This window comes from Elephas maximus, chromosome 22 (genome assembly GCF_024166365.1).
Source record: "Elephas maximus indicus isolate mEleMax1 chromosome 22, mEleMax1 primary haplotype, whole genome shotgun sequence".
NCBI lineage: Eukaryota > Metazoa > Chordata > Mammalia > Proboscidea > Elephantidae > Elephas > Elephas maximus.
This window is the reverse complement of record NC_064840.1, coordinates 9724561-9749781: the sequence shown is the minus strand read 5'-3', so window position 1 is coordinate 9749781 and position 25221 is coordinate 9724561. Positions and strand designations below refer to the sequence as shown.

The window sequence follows — 25221 nt, the reverse complement described above, 5'->3', positions numbered from 1 at the left end:
CCCCTCCCATACTGAATCATGGTGGACCTGGGTGATCAACCGAATACTGTGGAAGTGACACAGTGTCTTCCAAATCTAGATCATAAAAGACACTGTCGTTTCTGCCTTGGTCTCTTTCGAATTGCTAGTTCTGGGGGAAGTCAGCTACCATGTTGTGAGGATACTCAAGCAGCCGTGTGGAAAGGCCCACTAGGAGAAGAGCTGAAGCCCCCCAGCCGATAGCCAGCCTTGACTTGCCAGCTATATGAGTGAGCCATCTTGGATGATTTTCTAGCCCCGAACAGTCTTCAGATGACTGCAGCGCTGGCTGACAGCTTAACTATAACCTTCTGAGAAGTCCCTGAGCCAGAACCATCTAGTTAAGCCACTCCCAAATTCTTGACCCAGAATAAGATGTTGTGTTGTAGAGACAGTTCTACCCTGTCTTATAGGGTCCCTATGAGTCAGAATTGACTCTACGGCTGTGGGTTTTTTTTTTTGGTTGTTGTTAGTTGCAGTTGAGTCGACTCCAACTGATGGTGACCCCGTGTGCGCACAGTAGAACTGCTCCATAGAGTTTTCAAGGCTGTGACCTTTTGGAAGCTGATTGTCAGGCCTGTCTTCTGAGGCACTTCTGGGTGAGTTTGAACTGCCAGCCTGTTGGTTAGTAGTTAAGTGCTTAGCCATTTGAGCCAACCAGGGGCTCGTAATAATAAGAGTTTTTTGAAGCCACTAAGTTTTAGGGGTAATTTGTTATGCAGTAATAGACAACTAATACAAGCAAATACTATTATGATCATGTCCATTTTACAGATAAGGATCATGTAATCATCTGATGGGGGGATTCAAACCTAGACCAGTCTGAGTTCAGTCAATGCTTTTAACAACTACACCCTAGGGGAACAGAGAAGGCCATAGACCGTTAAACAATTCAACTATTCTATCCCTTCCATTGTGCAGATGGGCAAACTCAGCCCTGAGGTAAGGAGTCACGTTGGTCGAAATCACCCAGCTGGGCCCTCTGGGTGGCGTTCCCTGCCACTCCCTACTGCTCCTGGGCTTGGCGGGGTGGCTTTAGCAGCAAAGAATTAATTCAGGGAGGCTGGCACTGGCAGTCCAGTTTCCATAGCAACACATACCTGGTTCTTTGGCAGTGGAGAGCTAAGCTTTAGAATAATCCCGCCCCAGCGGTCATGGGCCAATCAGCTTAAAGAGCAGGTGAGGGCTGGCTTTCCATTCTTGAGAAGGCGGGGCTGGTGGCCCAATAGGAGCTAAACTAGGAGAAAAAGGAGGGCAGATGTGGGAAGGGGTTTGGGGTCTGTGGTGGGGGGAGGCCCTGCCACCCTCCCCTAGACCACCTTCTCCCCACAGCAGACAGCCGGAACCTACTAAAAGTGCAAATCTGGCCACATTAACCGCCTGCCTCAGATGTTCCATGGCTCCCTGGTGCCCTAAGGAAGAAGGCATACTTCCTAGAATGCCCCCGGAGTACTTCATGATCTGCCCCTGGTCTCCTTCCTTCTCTGCTTAAATTTCAGCTTCATTTGGACGAGCCCCCTTTCCTTATTCCTGTCCCGCCTCCTGCCTGCTGTTCCTCTGCCCCGTCCTCTGCTTCTCCTTAACTTGTGATATCCTTCAGCTTTCAGCTGAGATGGCCCCTCCTCTAGGAAGCCTTCCTGGGCCCCATTACTAGCGCTGTCATGGTCTCTGTATTTCTCTCACGAAAGCACACAGTAGGTACTTAACAAAACAAAACAAACCCGTTGCCATAGAGTTGATTCTGATTTATAGAGGCCCTATTTTTTAATTTTTATTTTATAGGACAGAGCAGAAGTGCCCCGTAGGGTTTCCAAGGAGTGGCTGGTGAATTCGAACTGCCGACCTTTTGATTAGCAGCTGAGATGTTAACCAGGGCTCTACTCCCTCCAAATTCCATGTCTCTGTATTTTTGTGCATTTTTTCCTCCAGATGACTCAGGATGGAGCTTCAGTCCCTGGAGCCCAGGGGGCACCTGCTCCCTCAGATTCACAGGGGCTTGTGTGGGTCAGGGGTGGTTTTCTCCTCTGTTCTACCCCCACGTACCCCACATCGCTGGGGTTTCTGGCTCCTGACCCTCTCAAGAGTTGTGAACCGAGGGTCCCAAGGGCCAGTCCTTGGCTTTATTTAATTTGAATCCTCACATCCACCTTACAAGGAAGGTGTCATTGCTATCATTCCCACTTTACAGATGGGGAAACCGAGGCACAGAGCAGTTAGGCATTTGTCCAAGGTCACAGAGCTCTATGAGGTGGAGCTGGGACTGAAACCAGGTGGTATGGCTCCAGAACCTGGGCTCTTGACTCCCATCCTTTTCCTCCTTGACTCCCAGGAAAGGCTCGCTAAGAAAACCCATTGCCATAGAGTCGATTCTGACTCACAGCGACCCTATAGGAAAGAGGAAAACTGTCCCATAGGGTAGCCAAGGCTGTCATCTTTACGGAAGCCACATCTTTCTCCCATGGAGTGGCTGGTGGGTTTGAATAGTTAGCAGCTGAGAACTTAACCATTGTGCCACCAGGGCTCCTTCAGGAAAGGGCAGATCCCCTGAAATGTCACCCATGCACTAACTCAGAGTCTCCGGAGTTGGTGGGTGCCTAGGGCCCTCCCTGTGGCTCCCTCCTGTCCCTGGGATGGGGTGCCGAGCGTCCCAGGGGTTGTCCTGCAGGGCTCTGAGTGATTAGCCATCCTAACCGATTAGCCATCCTAACCGAGGCAGAGGCGGATGATCATTTAGTTCCCATTACAAGGACGTGTGGAAAAACCGGGGCCATCGGGAAGTCTGCAGACAAAGTGGAAAAGTCTGTCTTGGGACTCCTCGTGGCCTTGGCTCAAGAGGAGCAATATTTAGTGCCAGTCTGGGGACTCTCTTGACCTCACTGGTCAAAGAAAAAACCCCTCCTGCAGCCGGACACGCAGAAAGACTCACCATCATCAGCTGAAAGAATCCCACCCATTTCTATTCATATTTGTCGAGCTCTTATTGTGCGCCATGCACCATCCAGAATGTTTGCCATGCATTCCCATTCCTCATAATGATCCTTCGAGCTGGCTGCTGTGATAGCCCCATTTTACACATGAGGAAACCAAGGCCCTAGTCACATGGCTGGGAAAGCGGTAGTCCCTCCTGGCATTTTTCCATCAGGATGTGAGGTCATCAACCATCCACATGCTCCTTTGAGGTGGGCGCAGGTTGCAAACTGGTTAGTACTGGGGAGCTGGCCTGTGGCCACTGATTTGGGGGGAGGGCGCAATCCTGGCTTCTAGTAGTGGGCCCCAGAGTCTAACCAGCTTCCACCCTGCTGCATCGAGAAGAATGGATTCCAATCAATTCTTCCATCTTCCTTTGCTGCAGCTGGAGCCCAAAGCAGAATAGCCAAACTCAGACACCCACAGGGGCTGGGCAGGCAGCATAGGTGAGGACTGAGGTGAATCAGAAGCACGTACCCTCCGTCTAAAGGGGGGCACCGCTCCTCAGCTGGCTGTCATCACGGTGGAATGTGGGGCTCATGTGGCCAAATCTTACGATTTTTAAGAGAAGCTGGTAATCAAGATTTTATGGGACATGACCCCATATCTTAATGTTGGCAAACCAATTCAAAAGAGCGTTTTGGGAGTGAGGGCTGGATCTGCCCCCCTCCCCCAATTTGCTACCCCAGCTCCAGAACAAAGCAAGCACGACACCTAGGCATCATTATACAATTCTGTATTTAGTGACTCGTTTACAGAACTTCTTTCTTTTTTTAAAAGTTTAAACAAAGTTCATCAATCTCTCATAGAAATGGTTTTGTGGGTTTTTTTTTTTTTTTTTTTCCCATTATAGGATGTGAACCTGACAAAGTTGTTCACAGGTCTGGTAGCTTTAAGTACAACAGGATTTCTGTGTTCAAAAGACTATATACTAAGTGCTTAATCAAATCCCGTCACACTAAAGCCAAATTTAGCTCTCTAAGACTCGTAGTCGGCGTGTAAGCCTGGATTTCTATGTTGTGCGGGTTTCAACAGTAAAAAGTGGTGTGTTCCCCCACAGTTGTCTAGATTGCGACAGGGCGGTGGTGGCTAAAAGGAGATGGTTCGTTTGTTCCAGATTTGAGTACTCTGAAAATTGGTCACTGTTTCCTATTGTCAAAATATAAAAATACCTTCATCTGGATAAAAATGTATACAGTGGAAAACTCTTCAATGCATAGCCTGGGAGTATGGAAAAGGAAGTTTTCCATCAGGGTTTGTGTTGTTGCTGATTGGGGTGCAATCTGCAGCCTGGGCTGGGTGCATGAGAGTTGCAATTTCTGGAACGGCCCTCACTTGTTCCCTTCTGGTCACTGGGTTTTGTAAACTTGGTTTCCAAACACTTGCTGCATCCTTGAGACCCCTACCGGCCATCTCTCTCCTGGGCATTGCATTGGTGCCGATTTTGGCCACCCCTTCATCGTCATTCTGGATTCAGCTGAGGAGTCACCTAATTCAGCCTTCCCACGGAGAGTTTGACAAAGGAAAAGAAAGAAAAACAAATGAGAGCTTCAACAACCAATATGGCGGCTACTCCATCCAAAATGGGAAATCTCCCTCTAGAAACCATGATGAAGACTCTGGAGGAAGGCCGCTGAACTCTGAAGTGGGGTGCTGGAGCTTTGCTGCCCAAACCAGCATTCCTTGGAAACCGGAAAATGGGCTTGGAGGCTGGGAGATGGTGGATGTGTTGTGATGAACTTGGCCATCTCACTTTGTTCTGCAAGGACTCTGAGTCGTAGACAGCTTCCAGAACAGCACCAGGGTCAACTTGTGAGGTAAGATGGCAAGAAAGGGAGCTGGGGTTTCTAGTTTGGCTAATTTACCTTTTTGGCGCTGGTTGCCAAGCTTCAGTGCTGTGGGATATCCAATGCTGTTTCTTTCTTAAAACACAGGAGGGGAAGATGGTGGCCACAGTTTTCCTCAGGAATGCCCACGTTGATTCCAGTGGGGAAACGTCCTGGGCTGTGGCCACGATTCAAGTTGGGGAATGGGGTCACTCCGGCTCAAGCACCATCCTCCAAGCACCTGCCCCATGCCCGGCTTTCCAAAGGGTCTGGAACCACGTCTTGTCTATGGATGGTGTCTGACCCGAGTTCCATGGCCCACAGGTGTCTAACTCAAGGGAGTGTAAGCAGTTTGTTTTGTACCATGCTACATCTCGTATAGGACAGTCGGGCCACAGCCCACATCTCTACAACATTTACCACGGCACGAGACATTTTGTGTTATCAAGGTTGCAAAACAGACCACCAGAAAGAAACACATCCTCAATGGCATCGAGGTTTTTATTTAGAGTCTTTTGGACTTTTCTCTTTTTCCACACGGTTTCTGGAAGGGCAGTAGCAATGCACTGTGTCTCACAGACAAGATGTGGGAAAAAATGGTGGTTCAAGGGTTATCTAAATTTTGGTCAGTCTTATAGTGTCTTGTGATGGCTTTGAATAATTGTCTTCTTTTAATCTCATCTAGTGGCAAAAACAACACAACTTCAGTGTATACTTCGCAACAGTTGTGACAGCATCCTGATTTTATAACTCTCTGTAATATCAAAACAGCATCGGCTGGGAATAAATTCCAAAGGATCCTTTATTAAAATATCTAAAAGAAGTCTATAAATATTTATTTATTTTTCTAAAAGAGTTTTGAGTTTTCAGGTGAAAATGTGGCGCCATCTTGCTTCAGCCTCCTGCAGAGAGGTCAGGGTGGAGAAGAGAGCAGAGCTCCAGGTGCTCCTTAGGGCAGGGGGTGCCGCAAAGAGGAGGCAGTGGCACCTGCCCCACCCACCCACTCACAACTTGTAAAACTAGGATTACAACAAAAAACGTAAACGGAATAACACTCCTGTCCACATTTTGATGGTTGAGTTCCTCCCTCCCTTGCCCTATCCTCTCCAGGACAGTGAGTGAGAGAGGGAAGGTGACCACCATAGTATGCCCCTTGTCCCCTCATCCCTGCCGTCAGAACTCCCACTCCAGGGCCTCCTCCCGATTGGCAGCCCTCTCTAGCCGGTAGATGATGCTGTTCAGGTTGGCCATCTTCTCGTGCCGCCGCTGCAAGTTGGGGTTCACCTTGGCGCTGGGGTGCAAAGCCCCAGCTGTGTCGGAAGTGGGGCTGGCGCTCGGCACTTTGGCAGGGGGGGCTCCAGGTGGGGATGGAGAAATGGGGGCTGAGGAGGAGGGGATAGGCGACACAGACATCATGAGGCCTGGCGAGGAGGCAGCTGAGGGTGAGTTCAGTGACACCTCCAGGCTGCAGCGTGAGGACTCCGAGGCTGACTTAAAACTTAGTGGGTCCGGGTGAAGCTGCTCCCTGACCTCCTTCTCCCGGGGGGGATGTATCGAGGAGCAGTCTGGGGTGGTCCCGCCTGGAAGGAAGGGCCCTGGAGCCACTTTGAGGAGTCCATTGTTATCTGGAGGGTCAGGATGCTCCTCTTTGGGAGGAGCCTGGCCCTCTTCGGGCTCCCCTAAGTTCTGGGGCTGGCCTCTCTCCTCTTCCTCAGTGTCTTCCTCTGTCTGTTCCTGCTTGATCCTCACCTGGGGCTTGTCTTGGGTGGTTAGGGGCATGACGCTCTCCCCAGAGCCCTCCTGAAACTCCAGTTCCTTCACTGTAGGCTTCTGGTCCTCAGCCTCAGACTGGGGGCTCTGTGGGGTGGGGTCTGGGTGGGAGTGGCCTGGTGGCAGAACACCAGGGCCCCCGCTTGTGTCGAGGTCTGGCTCGTCCTGGGTCCCCTCCACCAACATCTCCCGGCGCATTCGTGACCTGGGGCAGAGACGGCGGTGAGCCTGAGGCTGGATGGGGGACCCAGCTCACCCTGGTTCAATCCACTGGAGTGGCATCTGGACCCCCACCCACTCAGCTGGGGGCTCACTGTGTGCTAAGCCTCTTTACATGCATCTTCTTATGAAGCCCTCTCAACAACCCCCCTATAAGGTGAGTGCTAGTATTATCCCTCTGAAACAAGGCTCAGAGATATTAAGTAACTTGCCCAAAATCAAACAGTCAGGAAGTGGCAGAGCTGGGATTGAAATCAAGACTGTTGGATTCCAAAGCTCATGATCTAGACCTGCACTGTCCAGTACAGGAGTAATTGGCCACATGTGGCTCCTGAGCACTTAAAATGTGTCTAGGCCAAATTGAAATGTGTTGTAAGGGTAGAAATACACACTGTAATCTGAAGGCTTAGTATAATAAAAAAAAAAGGAAAATATGCCATTAATGTTTTTGTATTGATTACATATTTAAACGATGATATTTTGGACATACTGGGCTAAATAAAATAAACTACTACAGTTAATTTCATCTGTTTCTTTTTAGTATTTTTTTTTTTTAACATGGCTACTGGAAAATTTAAAATCACATAAGTGATTCATACTCCTACTGGACAGCACTGTCCTAGAACATCTCACCAAGTCCAACCCAAGTTTATTTTGTGACAACAAACCCCTGCCACTTTCCTGGAGGGGTTCCTCAACATCAGCCCAGAAGGGGAAACTGAGGCATGGAGAGAGACTTGCCTAGGTCACCATAACACACAGCAGCAGTGCTAGGACCAGAACTTAGGTACCCTGAATGCCAGTCCAGAACCCATTCCCTCGTCACTCCAACGGCCACCCTGCTGTCAGAGGGAAACTTAGACTCATAAATTATGTTTCAGAGCAGGAAAGACCAGGAATGGGTCTAACCCCATCAATTATTTTCCTAAGAACAAATGAAGGCCAGTGAGGTTAAATGGCTTGTCCCAGGTCATAAAGGAGCATGGGCAACTGTGTTACAGGGGTTCCTTCAGCACCTTCAAAGCTATAGCTCTCTGCCCATTTTTATTATACTAATGGTCAATTTTATTTTATTAATATCAAAATTATAACCATAAACATCATAGTAGTGGGTGCTTATCACATGGCAGACACTGGGCTGAGTACTTGTGTGGATTCTTTCATAATAATCTTATGAGCGGTACACTAGTCTCATTCCCACTGACAGGGAGAACGGCTTGGAGAGGTACAGGGATTGCCACGATCACAGAGCCACCGAGTGGTAGAGGTGCGACTTGAGGGTGGTACTCTCCCGCTTCCCCTCTTTCCCTAATCAGTAGGGCATGCCCACCCCCACCCCACCCCACCCCAGGATCCCAGGCCTGGAGGGACTGTGAGAGTTGTTTCGTCTACTCCCTTCTCAGTCCCCAGTCCTTCCATAAGGGTGGTCTTTTCCACCTCCCGGGAGGCTCTGCCATCTCCTTCGGCCCCCTCCAGAGCTCTTGTGGTTTCCACTGAGGTAGATTTGAGAGGGCTTAATGATGGCCCAGTGGCTGAAGTTCTACCATTGGAACTTCCAAACTGTAGATCCAGTATTGGACCTTTGTTAAAATACCAATGAGACGGGCCAAATATGAGGCTAACAGTCCTTCAAAAAAAAAAAAAAAAAAGTCCTTCATACTTCAGGATAAATTCGTCTTTTTTTTCAGTCTCTGATGCCTAAATCTGAAGCAGGGCTTCCCTGTATTTTTTCTCCTGCTAATCACCTTCTCAGAGCTCACTGAAGTTTGTAATAATACATTAGTGTGCATACTTGTTTAAAAAAGACCTTTCCTGTTGATCTGATAGAGGTGCTAAGGGCAGGGATTTTGTCTGTCTTGCTCTTTGCAGTGTTCCCAGCACCTACTATGGTGCCTGACACAGAGTAGGGGTTTAGTAAACATTTCTCAAATAAAAGAATGTATCTTTCTGTAACTATATCTCTTTGAGAGTAATTTCTTATAGAAGTGGAATTCCCTCTGTTTCTTGGTGCAAACTCCTACGCATCTTTGAAAACCCAGCTTCATGTCACCTCCTTTATATAGTCTTTCTCAGGCAGAGTTCCCTGTTCCCTCAGCCCCTTGTTCTTTTCTGTTTTACAGTATTTATTAGGTTGTAGTGAAATTATTTAGTTCATAATTGTGAACTCCTTAGGGCAGGGATGTTGTCTTTGAGCCCCCCTAACTCTAGACCCTGCATCACTGTGTATACTCAGTAAATACGTGTTGAATGAAGATGTTGAATAATGAAGAGCTCAGTTCCTGTGGGAGCCGGAGGGGAAAGGATGTCCCCGTGTTACTCAGGGAAGGAGGACAGAGCGGGAAGGCTCTAAGGACCTGTGTCATTTGCTCTTTGGCAGGTTCTGGTCTGAGCCAGATAATAAACAATATGCTATAATATGTTTACACCCGAAGTTATTTCACTTGACCCTTGATTCAGCATTGTGGGGTGGGTATTAGGTTCCTCATCTGTAAAATAAAGGTGAGACTCAGAGAGGTAAAGTGACTTGCCCAAGGTCATATGGCCAAGGTGGGACCTGAACTCAGGTCTGTGTGATATCGATGCTCAGGCTAAGGGGAGGGGAAACTCCAAGTGCTCCAGCATTCCAAGTCTCCTTCTTCCTGTTCTCCCTTGGGATTCAAAGGACCTTCTTGCTGTCCCTAGAACAGATGGATGGCTCTCCTCTCTGGTACCACACTGGCAACTGGGGACATTTCCTGCTCAGGAAACTTGGGTGGGGATCATTGTGCCTCAGACCCATAAAATCAAACCCACTGCTGTCAAGTTAATTCCAACTCATAGCGACCCTATAAGACAGAGTAGAACTGGCCCATAGGGTTTTCAAGGCTCTCAATGGAAGCACACTGCCACAGCTTTCCCCCATGGAGCAGCTGGTGGGTTCGAACTGCTGACCTTTCAGTTAGCACCTGACCACTTAACCACTGCACCCCTAGGCTCCTGAAATTCCCCCTTCAAGCTTTCTCCACAGGGACCTCCTCACCTGGCATGGGAAGCCCCTCTGCATCCCTTGGGTACTGCCTTACCCAGCCAATGCCTGACCCAGCCCTGGACTAAGCTCCCAGGAAGCTCAGCCCCCTGCAGGCCAGTGACCCCACAGACTAGTGACCGGAGAGTGGGCAGGTCTCAGGGGAGAGGCAGCCACAGCAGTAGAAATCACTTGCTCCCCCAGGATGGTGGACACAGAAGAGGGCGCCAGAGGAGTTTTCTTTGGCCTTGGGAGTGGGGGAGTGTTGAGGCCGAAAGTCCCATATCAGGGTCCACTCAGAGGCTCAGTGGGTAGTTATGGCTCCTCAGGCCTGGGCTCCAAATACTGCTCCCTGTGCCTTTTTAGAGGCAGACACAGAGCAAGTTGGGTGAAATAATAATAACATCAACACCTACCGCTTACTGTGTGCCATGTACTTTATATAAATATGTTAGTCCGTCAGATTCTCAGAACAACGCTATGACATTACTGCCCCAATTTTATAGGTGAGAAGCCTGAGGCTCAGGGAGGCGAAGAACTTGCCCAGGGTCTCCAGCTGGAGATTGGTGCTCAGCTTTACAGCCAGTTTGCCTATGCTCTGGAACTAAAGGCACATGCCATATGGCCTCCTCACCTCGCCGAGGCCATGCTGGACCCCCTCCAGGCCCTGGGATGGGAAAGGGGGTCTGACCGAGATCCCTGCCCTTCCTCCTGGCCTGCGGCCTCCCCCAGGAGCCCCACCTGTAGTTGTGGAACCAGTTGATGACGGTGTTGGTCTTCAGATTGAGTTGGAAGGAGAGGAGCTCAATGGTCTGCTGGGAGGGGTAGGGCTCGAGCTGGTAGGCCTTCCTCAGTGCCTCCTTCTCTTCGGGTGCCAGCACCACACGGGGCTTCTTGATCTGCAGGAGGCTGAGGTCCTGGGGCTGCAGGCAGGGACTGGGGCACTCAGAGCGGGTGGCTGGAGACTCGCTGTCCGAGCTGGTGCTGATGAGGCCATACCTGCGCTTCAGGTAGGCTGGGGTGGGAGGAGGAGGGAGGGCGGCCTGAGAGGGGCCCCCTGACTAGAGGCCCAGTGCTACTACCCTATCAGTTCCCTGGGGTGGCAGGAGCCCCACAGTGGGGGGTGTGGTCAGAGGGCCTGAACCACTCATCACCCAGCCCCCCTCAGAACTCGAAACCTAGGGCTAAACTTGGGGCCCATCCCCATAGTCTTGTCCCTTCTGCCTTTTTGCCCTCCTTGGTCTCTTTCCAAATCTTCCCAACCCCTCTGCTGAGAGGCTCACCCTGCCCACAGCAGCCCCAAGAGCCTGGCCTGCTGCTGACGTCTAGTGATTAGGACGTGCATGTGATAGGTAAAGGGCTGAGCAGGGCGTCCCCCACAGAGCAGGCACTCAAAGTGGGTACTATCATGGCATCCTTGGATTGTCAGAAGTGCCCCGGAATTCCAGAACTGCCTTTGGGGAGAGGTGGGAAAACATGAATTTAAATGAACCCATTAACTGTATGATGCATCTCGACCTCAAATTGCTAAAATGTAAAATAAAGGGTTCCTGGGAATGGGAAAAATAAAGTCCTAGCATCTCGTCTAATCGTCTAATCCCCACAGCGATGCTCTCAGGTAGATGCTATTGATTTTATCGTCAGATGAAGTAGACCAAGGCACAAAGAGGGGAAGTAACTTGCCCAAGGTAGCACAGCCAGGAAGCTGCAGGCCAAGTTCTCAGCTGCAGAACTGTCTGATGACAAAGCCGCAGTCCTGGCCCTGCTCCCTGCTCCCTGCTGCCCCACACAGCCTGGCTTGACTCTGGCCTTCATCATCAACTGCCCTGTTATGGCTTCACACTGTGCCCTGGGTGACAACTTTGCAGTCACTCATATCCAGCTAGAAGTAGCTGGACCTGAGGTTTTTTTAGATCCAAGAATCCCTTATGCCCAACATGAGGCTGGGCACACAGCAGGTGCTCAATACCAACTTATTAGACAACATTAGATAACATTAGACAAGATAAGTATTTGCAATCCCCTAGTTCACGCCCACAAAAGAGAAGGATTCTTGTTGGCTGGGTCAGTTCTGGGCTTTGTTGTGTAGAATCTGGGTAGTGGGCAAAGGGGTGATCTATATAACAGAGAGTTAAAGCAGAGAAGAGAGGGTTCAGAGAGAAAATGTTTTGGGGATGATGGAGTTGGGACTGGCAAACCGCTTTGGAGTAGCTATGGGAAAGGATCCTGAGAGAGATGGGGTACTGGGATGTTCATGGTGGATTTATAAATATTTTCACTGTTTTCACCTACCTTGTTTTGTGGGACTGATGTTTCTTGCGGTTGAGCCCAGGCAACTGGGGCCCTGGGTTTACTGGTTCCAGTGGGAAAATCTGAGGCCAGACACAGAGTGCCCAGTGCTGGGGCCCACCCCCTACCCAAGTCTCACCTTTCTTCTCCAGTTTCTTCATGTCCCTCAGCTTCTCCACATTATGGGGGTCATTGAGCCAGAGCTGCATGCGGACAAAGGGCTCCCGCCCCTTCAGGCTCAGCTTGTGCCAGGGTTTGGGCCGGGATAGCAGGTCAGACACAGAACCCTGTGTCAGGCCCAGGATGCTCTCTCCGAACAGTCGCTGCCCTAGGACAGGGGAGGAGGGCAGCCTTTACCCCAGGCTGGGTGGAAAAGCCCAGGAGAGCAAGGAACAGGTCAGAGATGCAGGAGAGAAGGCCTGGCCATCTCCACTACCTCAGAGGGAGGGCCAGAGACACAGGGGAACTCGCATCCAGAGTGAATGTGACGGGGACCCTTCTGCAAACAGGAGGTTTAGGGGGCATGCTAGACAGTTACCACCCAAAAGGCATTTTTACCTTAAGACGTTGGGATACTGGAAACTGTCTGCAAAACTTCATGTGTATGAATTTGTCTCACCTTGTTAGAGGGTAATTTGACAGATTCTATCAAAATTTACATGTGAATCTCCTTTGATCTAGTAATTCCACTGCCTGGAATTTATCCTACAGTTGTACTTGCCCAATGGCACAAAGTTAGACCCAGATACACTGTCAGAGGCAGCAGGAAACTGGAAAGGCCCATCAGCTGGGCAAAAAGCTGTGGTGCGTACATGTCCTGGAGCAACAGGGAAAAGAATGGAGGTGACAGAATCATCCTACTACGGAAGGATGGCCACACAAGATGGCTAATTTTTAAAGAGCAAGTTGTAGTAGCGTATGTGTGCACTTCCATTTATAAAGGAAAAATTGGGTGTATATATATTCTCGTACGTATTCAGAAAGTGTCAAAGATACTTAAAAACTGTGGGGTGTAATTGGGAGACTGGGAATGGATATTATTTGCTTACTTTTAAACTTTTTTTTCCCGTGTTGTTTGGTACTTTTAAACAATGAACATATTTTTAGAAGAATTAGAACAAAGAAATTGGGGTTGACATGCATCTCTTTGGGAGGGGAGCTGAGCCTGCACATACATCTCAGAGGAGTTTGTGATCCAAAAAGGGAAACAGACCTACAGCAGATTCCTCCTGCATGGCCCCTGAGGGCGAGGATTTCAGCATTGATTGAGGGTTGAGAGGGAAACCCACGATCACTGGGATTCTTTATATCCCCCTGGAAGGAGGTTTTGAAAGCTGTGGGCTGAGGATTCCAGGTCATATCAGACTTCATCCACCTCCTGTGTCCACCTCCTTTTTCTTTGCCACCCCAGCGACCCAGGTCAGATTCAGATGCCTCACAGAGGGTCCTGGATAACCCAGGACTAACCAGTACCTCTAGGTTGGACTCCACTACCCTGGGATTTCCCCACGGGCACTTTTTTCAAGGTAAGTAGGAGCCAGCAGCGCAGGAGACAGCATCGCTGGTTCCTGCCACTCCATACCTAGGTTGTTGTCTGTGAGGACCTCCTTGACCCTCTTGGTGATGGAGTACGTGTCCAGCTCGGGGGACATGGCCACAATCTCCTGGATGCCGCCTGAGGCCTGGCTACCCAAGTACATCTTTCCGCCCAGTGAGGAGCCAGAACGGCTCTCCGGCTGCTGGTTCTCCTTGCTGCTCTCCAGTGACAGGCTCAAGGGCTCCTGGGAGCTCTTCTCAGGCTCTGTGGGGCTAGGCGGTGGGGATGGTGAGGGCCTTGGTTCGGTGGGACTGGCTGTGGGCCACAGAAAGACAGAGAGGGTACGTACAACAACTTGGCATAGACACACATACGGCAAGCAGATTTGTCTGACTGAGTCAAGAGCTGGCAGTGCCCCACTTTGCAACCACCATAGGAATATCTCAGGCAGGACTTGAGCAACGTGCTCTTTTAAAATCTAGCTATACCGGATCAAATTGACAATAGCAACTTGAAAGATCCCTGCCCACCTCACCGACCTGGAGCTACTCCTAGTTCCCCCTCCACCGATATGCCAGTCTCTTCCGAGCCCCTTTATCTTTGCTCAGACCAGTCTTGCTGCCTTGGAGGATGTCTTAGTCGTCTAATGCTGCTATAACAGAAATACCACAAGTGGATGGCTTTAACAAAGAGAAATTTATTTCCTCAAAGTAGGCTAAAAGTTCAAATTTAGGGTGTCAGCTCCAGGGGAAGGCTTCTCTCTCTGTCAGCCTTCTCATCAATCTTCCCCTGGACTAGGAGTTTCTCCGTGCAGGGACCCTTGGTCCAGAGGATGCGCTCTGCTCCCAGCACTGCTTTCTTGGTGGTATGAGGTCCTCACGTCTCTCTGCTCGCTTCTCTCTTTTATATCTTAAAATAGACTGGCTTAAGGCACTATCTAATCTTGATAGATCTCATCAATATAACTGCCACTAATCCATCTCATTACATCATAGTGATAGAATTCATAACACATAGAGAAATCACATCAGATGACAAAATGGTAGACAATCATACAATACTGGGAATCATGACCTCGCCAAGTTGACAGATATTTTTTGGGGACACAAATCAATCCATGACAGAAAACTTCCCCCTAATCTTGAACTCTCATGCATCCTTCAAGACCCAATCCCAAATGCCCCTTCCTGAAGTGTATACCCTTGGGATCTAACAGCACCTTGACCGCACACTGTCATGCTTTACTGCAATTTCTTGTTTGGGCCACGTCTCCCCTCACCAGATGATGAAAACTATGATGAAGATGATGATAATTAATAAAACTTCCTTTTATTGAGCATTGGGTGACACACTTGGCTGCTAACCAAAAGGTTGGAGTCCACCCAGAGATGCCTTGGAAGAAAGGCTAAGCAACCTACTTCCCAAAAATCAGCCACTGAGAACACTATGGAGCACAGTTCTACTCTGACACACGTGTGGGTTACCATGAATTGCAATCAACTTGATGGCAACTGTGTTTTTTTAAATTTGAGCACTTACTATGTGTCCAGGTAAGTGCTGTGTGTTTTACGCCCATGATCTCATATGACCCTTATAACTTCTCAGGAGAAAGGTACTATGTCATCCCATACTATAGATGAGGAAACTGAGGCTCAGAGGTCAGAGACTGTGACCAAGGTCATACAGTGACAAGAAGCAAAACCAGGCCTTGAACTCAGGTCTGCTTACACCAACACTGTTCTCTTATCCACTGACTATGAGTCCCTTGAGAGCAGGTTGAGTCCCAGGGCCTGGGGAAGCAGGATGTGCTGGGCAGAGGTCTGTGAGTGAATAAATGTTGGCCAGAAGCCCTGATTACTTCCGAAAAGTACAAGGCGAAACCCAAAGTCTGAGTAGTGGCACTCAGCCCGGTGTGGTTGGCAGCCCATATCTGGGGTTGTGAGGAAGCTACCGTCCCCTCCCCATCCCCAAATGCAGCTGACCCTGGCCATCCAGGTGGCATGTGTTCCCACGGCCCGCAGTGGAGAGGGGCTGGGGGTCAGCTGGAGGAGAATCAGGGGTCTTTGAAGTCATCTGTCTCTTAGAAAACCACCTGCGCCCAGGTCACCACTGGAAAGGTCAGGGTTTTGGGCAGAGAGCAAGGGGGATGGAGGTGATGGAGATCATCACCCCAGGTGATCAGTGGGAAACCACCAGCTGCCTTCTTGTCCCTCACAGGCCCCAGCCAATAAACGCTGGCCTTGTCTGACTTTTCAGACTTTGAGAACTGCTTTTGACAAAACGTTTGAAAGCTCTAGGGATCAACTGTACCAGGAGGAATGCACTAATGAAGGGCTGGGAAGTTGGATATGAGTGCTGGATGGGGGTATGGGGAGGGGGCCCAGTGAGAGGGACTGGGGGAGAAATGGAGAGAGTGGGTGACACCCTGTCCACTTTGCCTGGGACTTCCCTAGATTTAGCACTGACAATTCTGTCCTGGGAGACCCTCAAACCCATTGCTGTAGAGTTGATTCCAACTCATAGTGACCCTACAGGACAGAGTAGAACTGCTCCATAATGCTTCCAAGGAGCGGCTGGTGGATTTGAACTGCTGACCTTTTGGTTAGCAGTCAAACGCTTAACCACTGAGCCACCAAGGCCCCTCGGTCCTGGGCAAATACGGAGAGTGGGTCACCCTAGAGAAAGACAGTGAGAAAGAGATAAAAGGAGACAGAGAGACAATGAGGGAGAGAGAGAGAGCAGAGGCAGAAAGACAGTGAGAGAGAGAGGGAGAGGTGGGACAAAGAGACACAGTAAGGACAGCCAGAAAGACATGAGAGGGGGAGGGAGGAGGTAGAGAGAGAGAAAAAATTAATGGAAAGGAGAGAGGGAGAGAGAAGCAAACAGTGATGGGGAAGAGAGAGAGAGGAGGGAGGGAGGGAAGGAGAGGGGAGGTGGAGAGGTCGAAAGGAGAGGGGAGGGGAGGAGAGGAGAGGGGATGAGGAGGGGAGGAGAGAAGAGAGGAGGAGTAAAGAGTGGAGAAGGAGGATAGAAGAGGAGAGGAGGAGTAGAGGAGAGGAGGGGGGAGGAGAAGAGGAGGAAGAGGGGGAGGAGGAGGTGGGAGGGAGAGTGGGAACTGGGAGCAGGGCTTCCTCTGAGAAAGCTAAGACTGAAGTGCCTGGAATACTGATGGGACCTAGGTGGGCATCCCTAATGAGGTTGGATAATTAACTGGGGTCTGTGGCAGGCAGCTGGTGGGGGCATCCAGCTCACCCTGGCTCCCCTGATGGCAGGGCTCCAGCACCGGTCCCTGTCCAACCAGTGGCCCGCATGGAAGGGTCGTGGAGAGATGGGGTTGGGCAAGCCGGCCTCACCCCCATGGGCCAGGGGTGCTGTGGGCCTGGGTGGTCACTACACTCCTAGCAGCACCTGTAGCTCCCATCTCTGTTCCCTCTGGGCCCTGGCTTCCTGTTCTCAGGTGGGGAGGGGACATAGTGTTCTCGTTCACCTCCACTCACATCTCTTCCCAAACCACACACCAGCCTGCCTCCCAGCCTTCACTTGGGCTGTGCCCCACGAGGCGCACTGTCCCAGATCTTCTCTGCCGAGCTCTATCCTGCCTGTGGTCAAATCCTTCCACACCAAGACAAGGAAAACCAAACTAAGTCAAACCAGGAGGCTTCAGCCCTTCAAGCTCTGCCGGGCACACACGGAAGGTGCCCACCGCTAGGCAGCCATCATTGTGAAAGCTGCACTTGCCCTCACAACGGCCTGGGGATCAGAGTGCTTTCACTAAAAATTTAAATTATAAAATATTTCGGACATAAAAATACACGGAAAAGAAAGTATCAGTCCGCCACTCTCCCCCACAACCAAGCCCTTCTCCGGACTTAATAGATGTCAATACTTTGCCCTATTCGCATCAAATCTCTCTTCTTTGTTTTAAAGAAATAAAGGCGCAGATACAGCCAAAGCCGCCTTCCCCTGTCTTCCTGGCCCCTCCCCTGTGCAGAGCAGCCCTTCACCCGGACTGGGGGCGCTGGCTCCTTTTCACATGATAACGCATACGCTTATAACCCTAATATCACATCCACGTGTAGCCGGCTCTAAGGGTGTTAACTTCTAAGTAAACCCCATCACACGGGGCTCACACTTCTGTGACTTGACATTATGTTTCTGGTAGGTGTTCCTGCTGCCACGTGTCGATCTAGTTCACTTATGTGACCCTGAGATATGGTTTTGTCTTAGCTATCAACTTAACCCCACTTTGCAGATGGGCAAACTGACACTCCTTGTCCTTGCCTTTCCCCTCGGTGTTCTCCGGTCTCAGTGGGCAGGTCTACTGTCCTGTCCTTACAGCCAGGTCCCCTCATCCAGTGCGGGCCTAGGCAGTATCCTCAGGGCCCCCACACTCTCATCACAGCTAGAGTCTGCCCCAGCACACCCAGTCTCTGTGACTTTGGGCAACTCTGATTCTCAATTCCCTCACCCGGGCAAAGTCCACACTCCACCCTGCCTGTGAGAGTGGATGGGAACTGCCGTTGCCCGAAGCCCTGTGTTGAGAAGGATTCTGAGGCTGCATGCTGGCTCCTCAGGAAAAAGAGCTGCCATCAATCAGTGATTTCTGGGACAAAGGTCTAGAGGGTGGGGCCCGCATGTTGAGTATTTTCTCCACCTGCTCTGGGCACTCTGGCGCCACCTAGAGGCTCTAACTGGGACTGGTGCACCAGACCTGAGCTTTAGAACTGGTGGAAGGAAGGATTTCAGGAAAGCAGGGGGAGCAGCTGCAGGGTTCTAGGTGGCCAGGACACAGCCACAGCAGTGGGGACAGAGAGAGGGGCTGATGCAGCCCCATCTGCCCATTTTGCACAGATGGGAGAGTGGCTGTTCTGTGCAGGTCTGGGTTGGTGGCACTCACCTTGGGCAGCGCTGACTGGCTGGCTGGTGGCCTGGCCCAGCTGGTCCGAGAGCCAGAGTTGCATGCGGATGAAGGGCTCCCGCCCCTTCTGCGTCAGCTTGCTCCATGGCTTCGGCCGGGACAGCATGTCACTCACGCTGCCCTGCGAAAGGCCCAGCACCTGTGGAGGGTGGGGCATGCAGGGTAGGTCAGCAGGCCCCTGGGACACTACCCTTGCCCCAGGTCAAGACCTAGAGGTTCCTAGGGGGCCAGGGATGCTTTCATTTGCTCTTCGTACCCCAAGTACTTGCTGGGGACCCACAGCGACCATCCCGACACCCCTACATGTAAAAATCTTGTCTGGCCTCTAAGACCCCCAAATGCCCCTCCTCCTAGGCCTCCTCTGAAGTTGCTTTTCCCTCTTTTCAGCTCACTCAACCCTTTGCTTATCCCTCTGTTAAGGGCAGAGGTGATATTAGAAACCACTTAACAGCTAGGGTTGCAGGGGCGCCCACCAATGAGGATGCACTGGAGCCCCCCCTTAACCCTTTGGTGGCTGGACCCTGAGTGGGTATGGAAGGTCACGACAGAGGGGAGGTAGTTGGCTATTTACGAAGCAGAATGGAAGCATTTTGCTATTTTAACAACTTCAGCACTGAACGGCAGCCCTGCCTGGGACCCTCGTACCCACAGGGGACAGCAAAAAAAAAAAACACAGGAGAAAGCGGGGAAAATAGGCTTAGGCTTTTGGACTCCTGCTTTTGCCCTGTCTTCACTCTCACACACTCTTTCCAGACCCCAGTCTCCTGGTCACTGGGCAGCCAGGTCCTTAGGTAGAATACCTGCCCAGGGTCCTGTGGGCCTCTGTGCCTACCAGGGTCCCCCCACACTGTCCTCACCTTCTCCCCAAAGATCCTCTGGCAGATCCCATTCTTGGCAAGCTTCTCCTTGACCTGGCGTGTCAGCTCCAGTGTGTCTACCTCGCGGTACATGTAAAGCTCGTATTGCTCAGGGGTCAGGGGAGGCACGGTGGGCTTCAGGGTGCGGGGTACATATGCTGGGTAGTAGGCCAGTCGCCCGCCACTGCCCGCCTCAGGGACGCCCCCCTCAGCCTTCAGCTCGCCCACCCTGGGGGGCTCGTCTTCACCTCCGGCTGCCTCGTCCTCAGTGGCTGTGGGGGCTTCGTCCCCGCGAGGCCAGGCCCGTCCATTGGGCTGGCCGGAGTAGCTGGAAGAGGAGGAGGAGAGCGAGGGCGAGACAGAGGCGTAGGGGCGGCTGAGCAGGCCGCGGTCTGAGGCCCAATGCTGGTCGAAGTAGCCGGCATCGCCGATCTCTGACTTGACCTTCCGGATAATGCTCTGCACGAAGGCGGCAGGGGACAGGACCGTGAGGGACGTCTGTGTAGCACTGCTGCTGGTCCCGCTGCTACTGACTCCGCCAGCACCGCCACTGCCAGCCTCCTCCTGCTTGACATAGGCCGGGGCCCCATTCTGGCTCACAGCAGCCAGTGAAGGCCGCTCCGGGGGTGAGGATGGCACCGAGCGGCCACGGGGCCCTGTCTCCATCTCCAGCAAGGCCTGCTGCTGCGCTTGCATCTCACGGCGCGCTTGTTCCAGAATGTTCTTGATGGCATCTTCCGAGGTGCTGGAAGAGGTCGTGCCATTGGCAATGCTCAATGGAGCGGTTGAGTTCTTGGGCTCACCTGTGGGAGAATGACAGGGTGGCTGGGGCCCATTGTCAGGTCAGAGCTTGAGGTATAAAGAAGTTCACAGTGTTGTTATTTATATCAGCAAAACACTGGAGGCAACCTCTGTGACCAACAACTGGGAATTGATTAGGTAAATTATAATCTAACTACATGGTGGAATGTTAGGAAGGTGTTGAAAATCAGGTTGACAGATTTTAGCAGATGTGGAAAAAGTGCTCACGGGAATAATGTAAGCTAAAAAAGATTTTTTTTAATATAATGCTATGATGGGAGTAATGTAAGCTAAAAAAAGATGTGTTTTTAAATATATATACCATGATCACAAACGTTTATAGACAAGGAAAACATCCATGTCTATAGAACGTAAAATAAGCTCTTTCATTCATTCTAACGGGAAAATCACGGTATCCAACCAAATGCCCACCAACAAGAGAACAGATAATAAATAGTTCACTGCCTCCCTGGGGGACTGCCAGGGTGCCCTCTGCTTAGCAGGTGCTTCTGTTGGGGGCATGGGAAATAACCTCAGCACTTCCCCTCTTCTTGAGCATGAACTCTTCACAGACCCCGAATGTAAACCCACGGCCTGGCCCGCTTGTGGCAAGCTTTTCCTCTGCTGTGATGTTGCCTGTTGAACTTCCTTGCTGCCTGTTTCTGACACTCAGGCAGAGAGCACTGTATAGGGAGTCAGACCTTGGTTCCCCTTCCGTCTCTATGTAAGTGTGAGCACATGTCTTCTACTCCCTGGCCTCCATTGTCCTGTCTATTTAATGGGAGAGTTAGGCTAGACAGTTTCTCATGTTCTTCTCCCCCTATTATCATGTCTTAGCCTTATCTGTATCACATGTTTACTATACCCGCCCACTGCCTTCGAGTCAATTTCGACTCCTAGAGACCCTATAGGGCTTCCAAGGCTGTAAATCTCTATGGAAGCTGACTGCTACACCTTTCTCCTGTGGAACCCCTGGTTGTTTCAAACTGCCGATCTTTCAGTTAGCTGTTGATGGCTTTAAACGCTGCACCACCAGGGCTGTCTAGAGTATACAGTGGGTGCCTAATAAATGTTTACTGAATAACTGTCTCTCCCTACAGGAGCTGACCAAGAAGAAAGAAATGAATCTGCACACAGTAGGGGCTCAGTGGATTATACAGGATGGGGCAGCATAGGCTTCTAGTAGGCTAAGCCTCCCTCTGCCCCCACCAAGGACCAGGTCAGAGGGACTGAGTTCTCCTGGGGGTGGGGCTGGGAAACTCTGTGGGAACCTCGGCAGCCAGCTCCAGAGGCTTGGGCTTCGGGAGAACTGTTCCAAGCAGCCACCAGGGGGCAGCAGACACAGCAAAATGGAGCGAGAACGCTGATGTTAGCACCCCAGTCCTCAGTCAAGCTCTGTGCTGCGTGCAGGGAGGTGACTTGGTCCCTGGCTTGAAGAAGCCCCCAGACCAGAGGGAGGGACAGCCACGTCAGCAGAGAAGTGTCTAACACAGCACAGAGGTGCAACAACAGAGGGGTAACAATGATGGCACTAACTGTAACGATGGCCGCAGGCCGAGGGCTTGTCGGGCACAAGCTCTTGTCATCCCCACACAGCCCTGAGAGGAGTATCAATGCTGTCCCCATTTTAAAGATGGGGAAATGGAGGCAGTGAGGAAAAGGAGCTTTGTACATGTGATTAAGTTAGGGATCTTGAGATGGAGGTTATCCAGGTGGGTCCTGAATGGAATCTCAAGGGTCCTTGTAAGAGGGAGGCAGGAAAGTCAGAGTCAGAGAAGGAGATGTGACCCTGGAAGCAGAGGGGCGGAAGAGAGAGAAAGGTTGGAAGACACTATGCTGCTGCCTTAAAGATGACAGAGCTGTGAGCCAAGGAATGTGGGCAACCTCCAGAAACTCAAAAAGGCAAGGAAACGGGGTCTCTCCTAGAGCCTCTGGGGAGAACCAGCCCTACTGACACTTTGACTTTAGCCCAGTGAGACTGATTCTGGACTTCCGACTTGCAGAGGTACAAGATAGTAAATCTGTGCTATTTTTAGCCACTGAATTGGTGGTGATTTGTCACAGCAGCCACAGGAAACTCACACAGGTGCCCACTAGGAAAGGTGAGAGGACATGTCTGAGAGTTGGGAGGAACCAGGAGAGCACAGTCTCTCCCCCGGAACGAGACGGTAGAGGATCGAGAAGAAGAGAGAGACTGACAGTGAGGAGGGGGAGGCTCAGCTATCCGTGTGACTATTACTCCTGGTGAAAGTTGAAAATGTCTGGATAATCCTGCCCAATTCTGCCCAACAGAATTCTCTGTGAAGAGGGAAGTGTTCCGGAATTGCACTGTCTAATATGGTAGCCACCAGCCAGCTGTGAGACGTGCGACTGAGGACTTAATTCATTTAAGTTGACAACTAGTGGGTCCATATTGGAGAGCATGAACCTAGCACTTCCCAGCCCTAGAGCTCACGGGGCTGTGAGGGGCAGAAGAGCTGAAGAGGTTTCTGACCTGTGTGGAATCGCCTCTGGAGGTGGACAAAGGTGGATGAGGCCTCACCTCCTGCTCGGGGCGGCCCCAGATGAGCTGAGCTGGACACCAGCCACGGGTCATGGGCCCTGCTGAGCCTGCGCCCCTGCCATGGCCACGCTTACCCCCCTTTTGCGATTCGATCTCCTTCTTGGCCTGCTCCAGGATGCTCTTGATGGCGTCATCCGAGCCCGTCTCAGGTGTGCGGATTCTTGGGGTGATGCTGCCTGGGGAGGTAAGAAGGCAGCTGTGGTTGGGGGTGTGCATGCTGGGGGTCTGTCCTTGGAGCAGGGTGGGGTAGTGGCTGCCCCCTTCCTCCCTGAGGGGCTCCAGGTGAGTGAGGGGCAGACTGTGAGTGTGCATGGTGTGGCTATCACGTAGTCTGAATGACAATCCGCAGACCCACAAGTGATTCTGGCTGGAGAAAATAATAACTTGATGACAACCCCAGCTAATGGTTTTTGAGTGGTTACTATGGGGTGGGAACTGTACTGAGTGCTGTACACTCATACAATCCTCAACCACCCAAGAGGATGACAGATGGGGAAACCGAGGCACAGGGATGCAAACATCAGTTGCCTGAGGTCACCCAGTGGGTGAAGGGCAGGGCTAAAGTTCAAGTTCAGGTGTGTGTGAGGGCAGAGCTTGGGCCCTTTGGTCATGGATTATCCTAAAAATCTAATCTGGCTGTGCTGGTGGTCACCCAGGCCATCTTACGGATGGGTAAGCTGAGGCTCAGAGGTGCTCAGGGAGTGGCTGATAGGGAAGCCCATGGAGCGTAGCCTTTTCCTGTCATCATCAGTGGCCTGAGCTGCCCCATGGAGAGCCAGGTGGTGAGGAAGAGGCAGTGCAGGCCCCAGAAAGGAAAAGGAAACTGAGGCACAGAGCAGCAAAGTTGCTTGCCCTGGGTCACACAGCTGGGAAGCGGCAGAGCCGGTCCATCAGTCCCGATGTGGCCACCTGGTGGGCCTGCACTCACTGTCCTATGTGGCAAGGGGGGGCTGCACTGCCCTCACCTCGCTGCCGCACCTGGATGGTCCTCAGAGCCAGCACGTTCTGCTCGTCCGACAGGAACTGCTTCATCTTGATGAAGGGCTCCTTGCCCTTCACTGTGAGCTTGCGCCAGGGCTTGGGCCGGGCCAGGATCTCGCTGACCGAGCCCTGCGACAGCCCCAGCACGTAGTGGCCAAACACCCGCTGCCCAATGTTGTGCTTGAGCAGCTGCTCCTTCACCTGGAAGGCGATCTCAGCCGTATCCAGCTGCTCCTCCTCCGCCCCGGCCACGGCTACCACTGGGCCTCCCCCGCTGCTCTCCACCGGCTCCGGGCCCCCGGGCAGCTCAGGGCCTGGGCCAGGCGTGGCTGGGGCAGCTGGGGGCTTGGTGCCGTAGAAGGCTGGGGGGAACAGCAGCAGACCACCTGCCTCCCCCTTGAAGGTGGCTGGGGGGACCAGGTGCTTGGGCAGCAGTGCATCTCCCGCCAGCCGTTCGCCTGCGCCCAGGCTGGGGAAGGGTGACAGGGAGAAAGTACGCTGGCTGTCAGGGCCCAGGCTGGGGCCCAGCAGGGGCTGCCCAGGGCTGGGGGACAGTGGGTCTTCTGGCCCCGGTGGTGGCGGGAGCTGCTGAGGGGAGGGATAGGATTGTTCCGTGCCCAGCGAGTCCTTGATGGAATCGTCCTCAGAAGGGTCCTCCTCTAGAACACCCAGAGAGAGACAGGCAGCGAGGGTGAAGGGGGGACAGAGAGACAGCGAGAGAAAGAGTGAGAGAGACAGACAGGAAAGACAGTGAGCAAGAAAGAGACAACAAGATAACAGGTAATGAGACAATGAGAGACAGAGATAAAGAAACAGAGAGAGTGATAGTGAAAAAGACAGATAATGTGAAAGAGAGAAACAAAACAGAGCCAGAGATAACAAGAGTCACACAGAAAGAGAGACAGAGCCAGAGGGAGAAAGAGAAACAGTGAAAGAAAGACATGGAGAGAGACACTCAGAGAGTAAGGAAGATGGGAGGACCGGCGGGGCGGGGGAAGGTGTTATAGTGGCCAGCAGTATCAAGAAGAGCAGATGTTGGCTGTTACTGCCCCTCCACCCCCATTCTAGGCTCTTCCTTCCAAACCAGTTCAAATGCTACTTTTAGAGACCCCTCCCTCCACCAATGATGAAAGAGCCCTTGTCCCCATCAGTGTGAACATTAATTGAGCGCTTATTATATGCAGCACTGCACCCTAGGCAGGCATTTGCATTCGTAGCCACTGGCAGGACCTCTTCTCAAGCACTGGCTCACTCCACCTCCTGGGCCCAGGATGCAGGCCCCACTCCTGCCCACTTCTGGAGGAACCCTTGGCTGGGGTCACATGAGGCAAGAGAACAAAATCTGTCTCCAGGGCCTCTGTACAGGTAAGAAGGCAATTCTGGGAAAGCAGTGGTATCTACAGGCCATTCCGAGAGGTCTGTTAAGGGGGGAGGGGCGGTACAAAGGCTCCCTCACCTAGTTTCCCTGTGA

General features: G+C 51.6%; 1 protein-coding gene across 8 annotated transcripts in view; it reads right to left on the bottom strand.

The window, feature by feature from the left end:
- Positions 1-567: 567 nt before the first annotated feature.
- The window catches only part of CUX2 (cut like homeobox 2), a 276654-nt gene continuing 252000 nt past the window's right edge, over positions 568-25221 (bottom strand). For 6 of the 8 annotated variants that reach the window (XM_049866783.1, XM_049866784.1, XM_049866781.1 and 3 more), the window contains 8 exons: positions 23735-24409; positions 22844-22945; positions 19406-20208; positions 18528-18687; positions 13676-13945; positions 12233-12421; positions 10546-10819; positions 3637-6786 (listed from right to left, as the gene is read on the bottom strand). In XM_049866783.1, the coding sequence (XP_049722740.1) occupies positions 5985-6786; positions 10546-10819; positions 12233-12421; positions 13676-13945; positions 18528-18687; positions 19406-20208; positions 22844-22945; positions 23735-24409 (3275 nt within the window). In that variant the 3' untranslated portion in view covers positions 3637-5984. Of the gene's footprint in view, positions 637-1118; positions 1256-3636; positions 6787-10545; positions 10820-12232; positions 12422-13675; positions 13946-18527; positions 18688-19405; positions 20209-22843; positions 22946-23734; positions 24410-25221 lie in introns of those variants that run through there. The other 2 variants (XR_007514987.1, XM_049866787.1) reach the window with 2 other exon arrangements.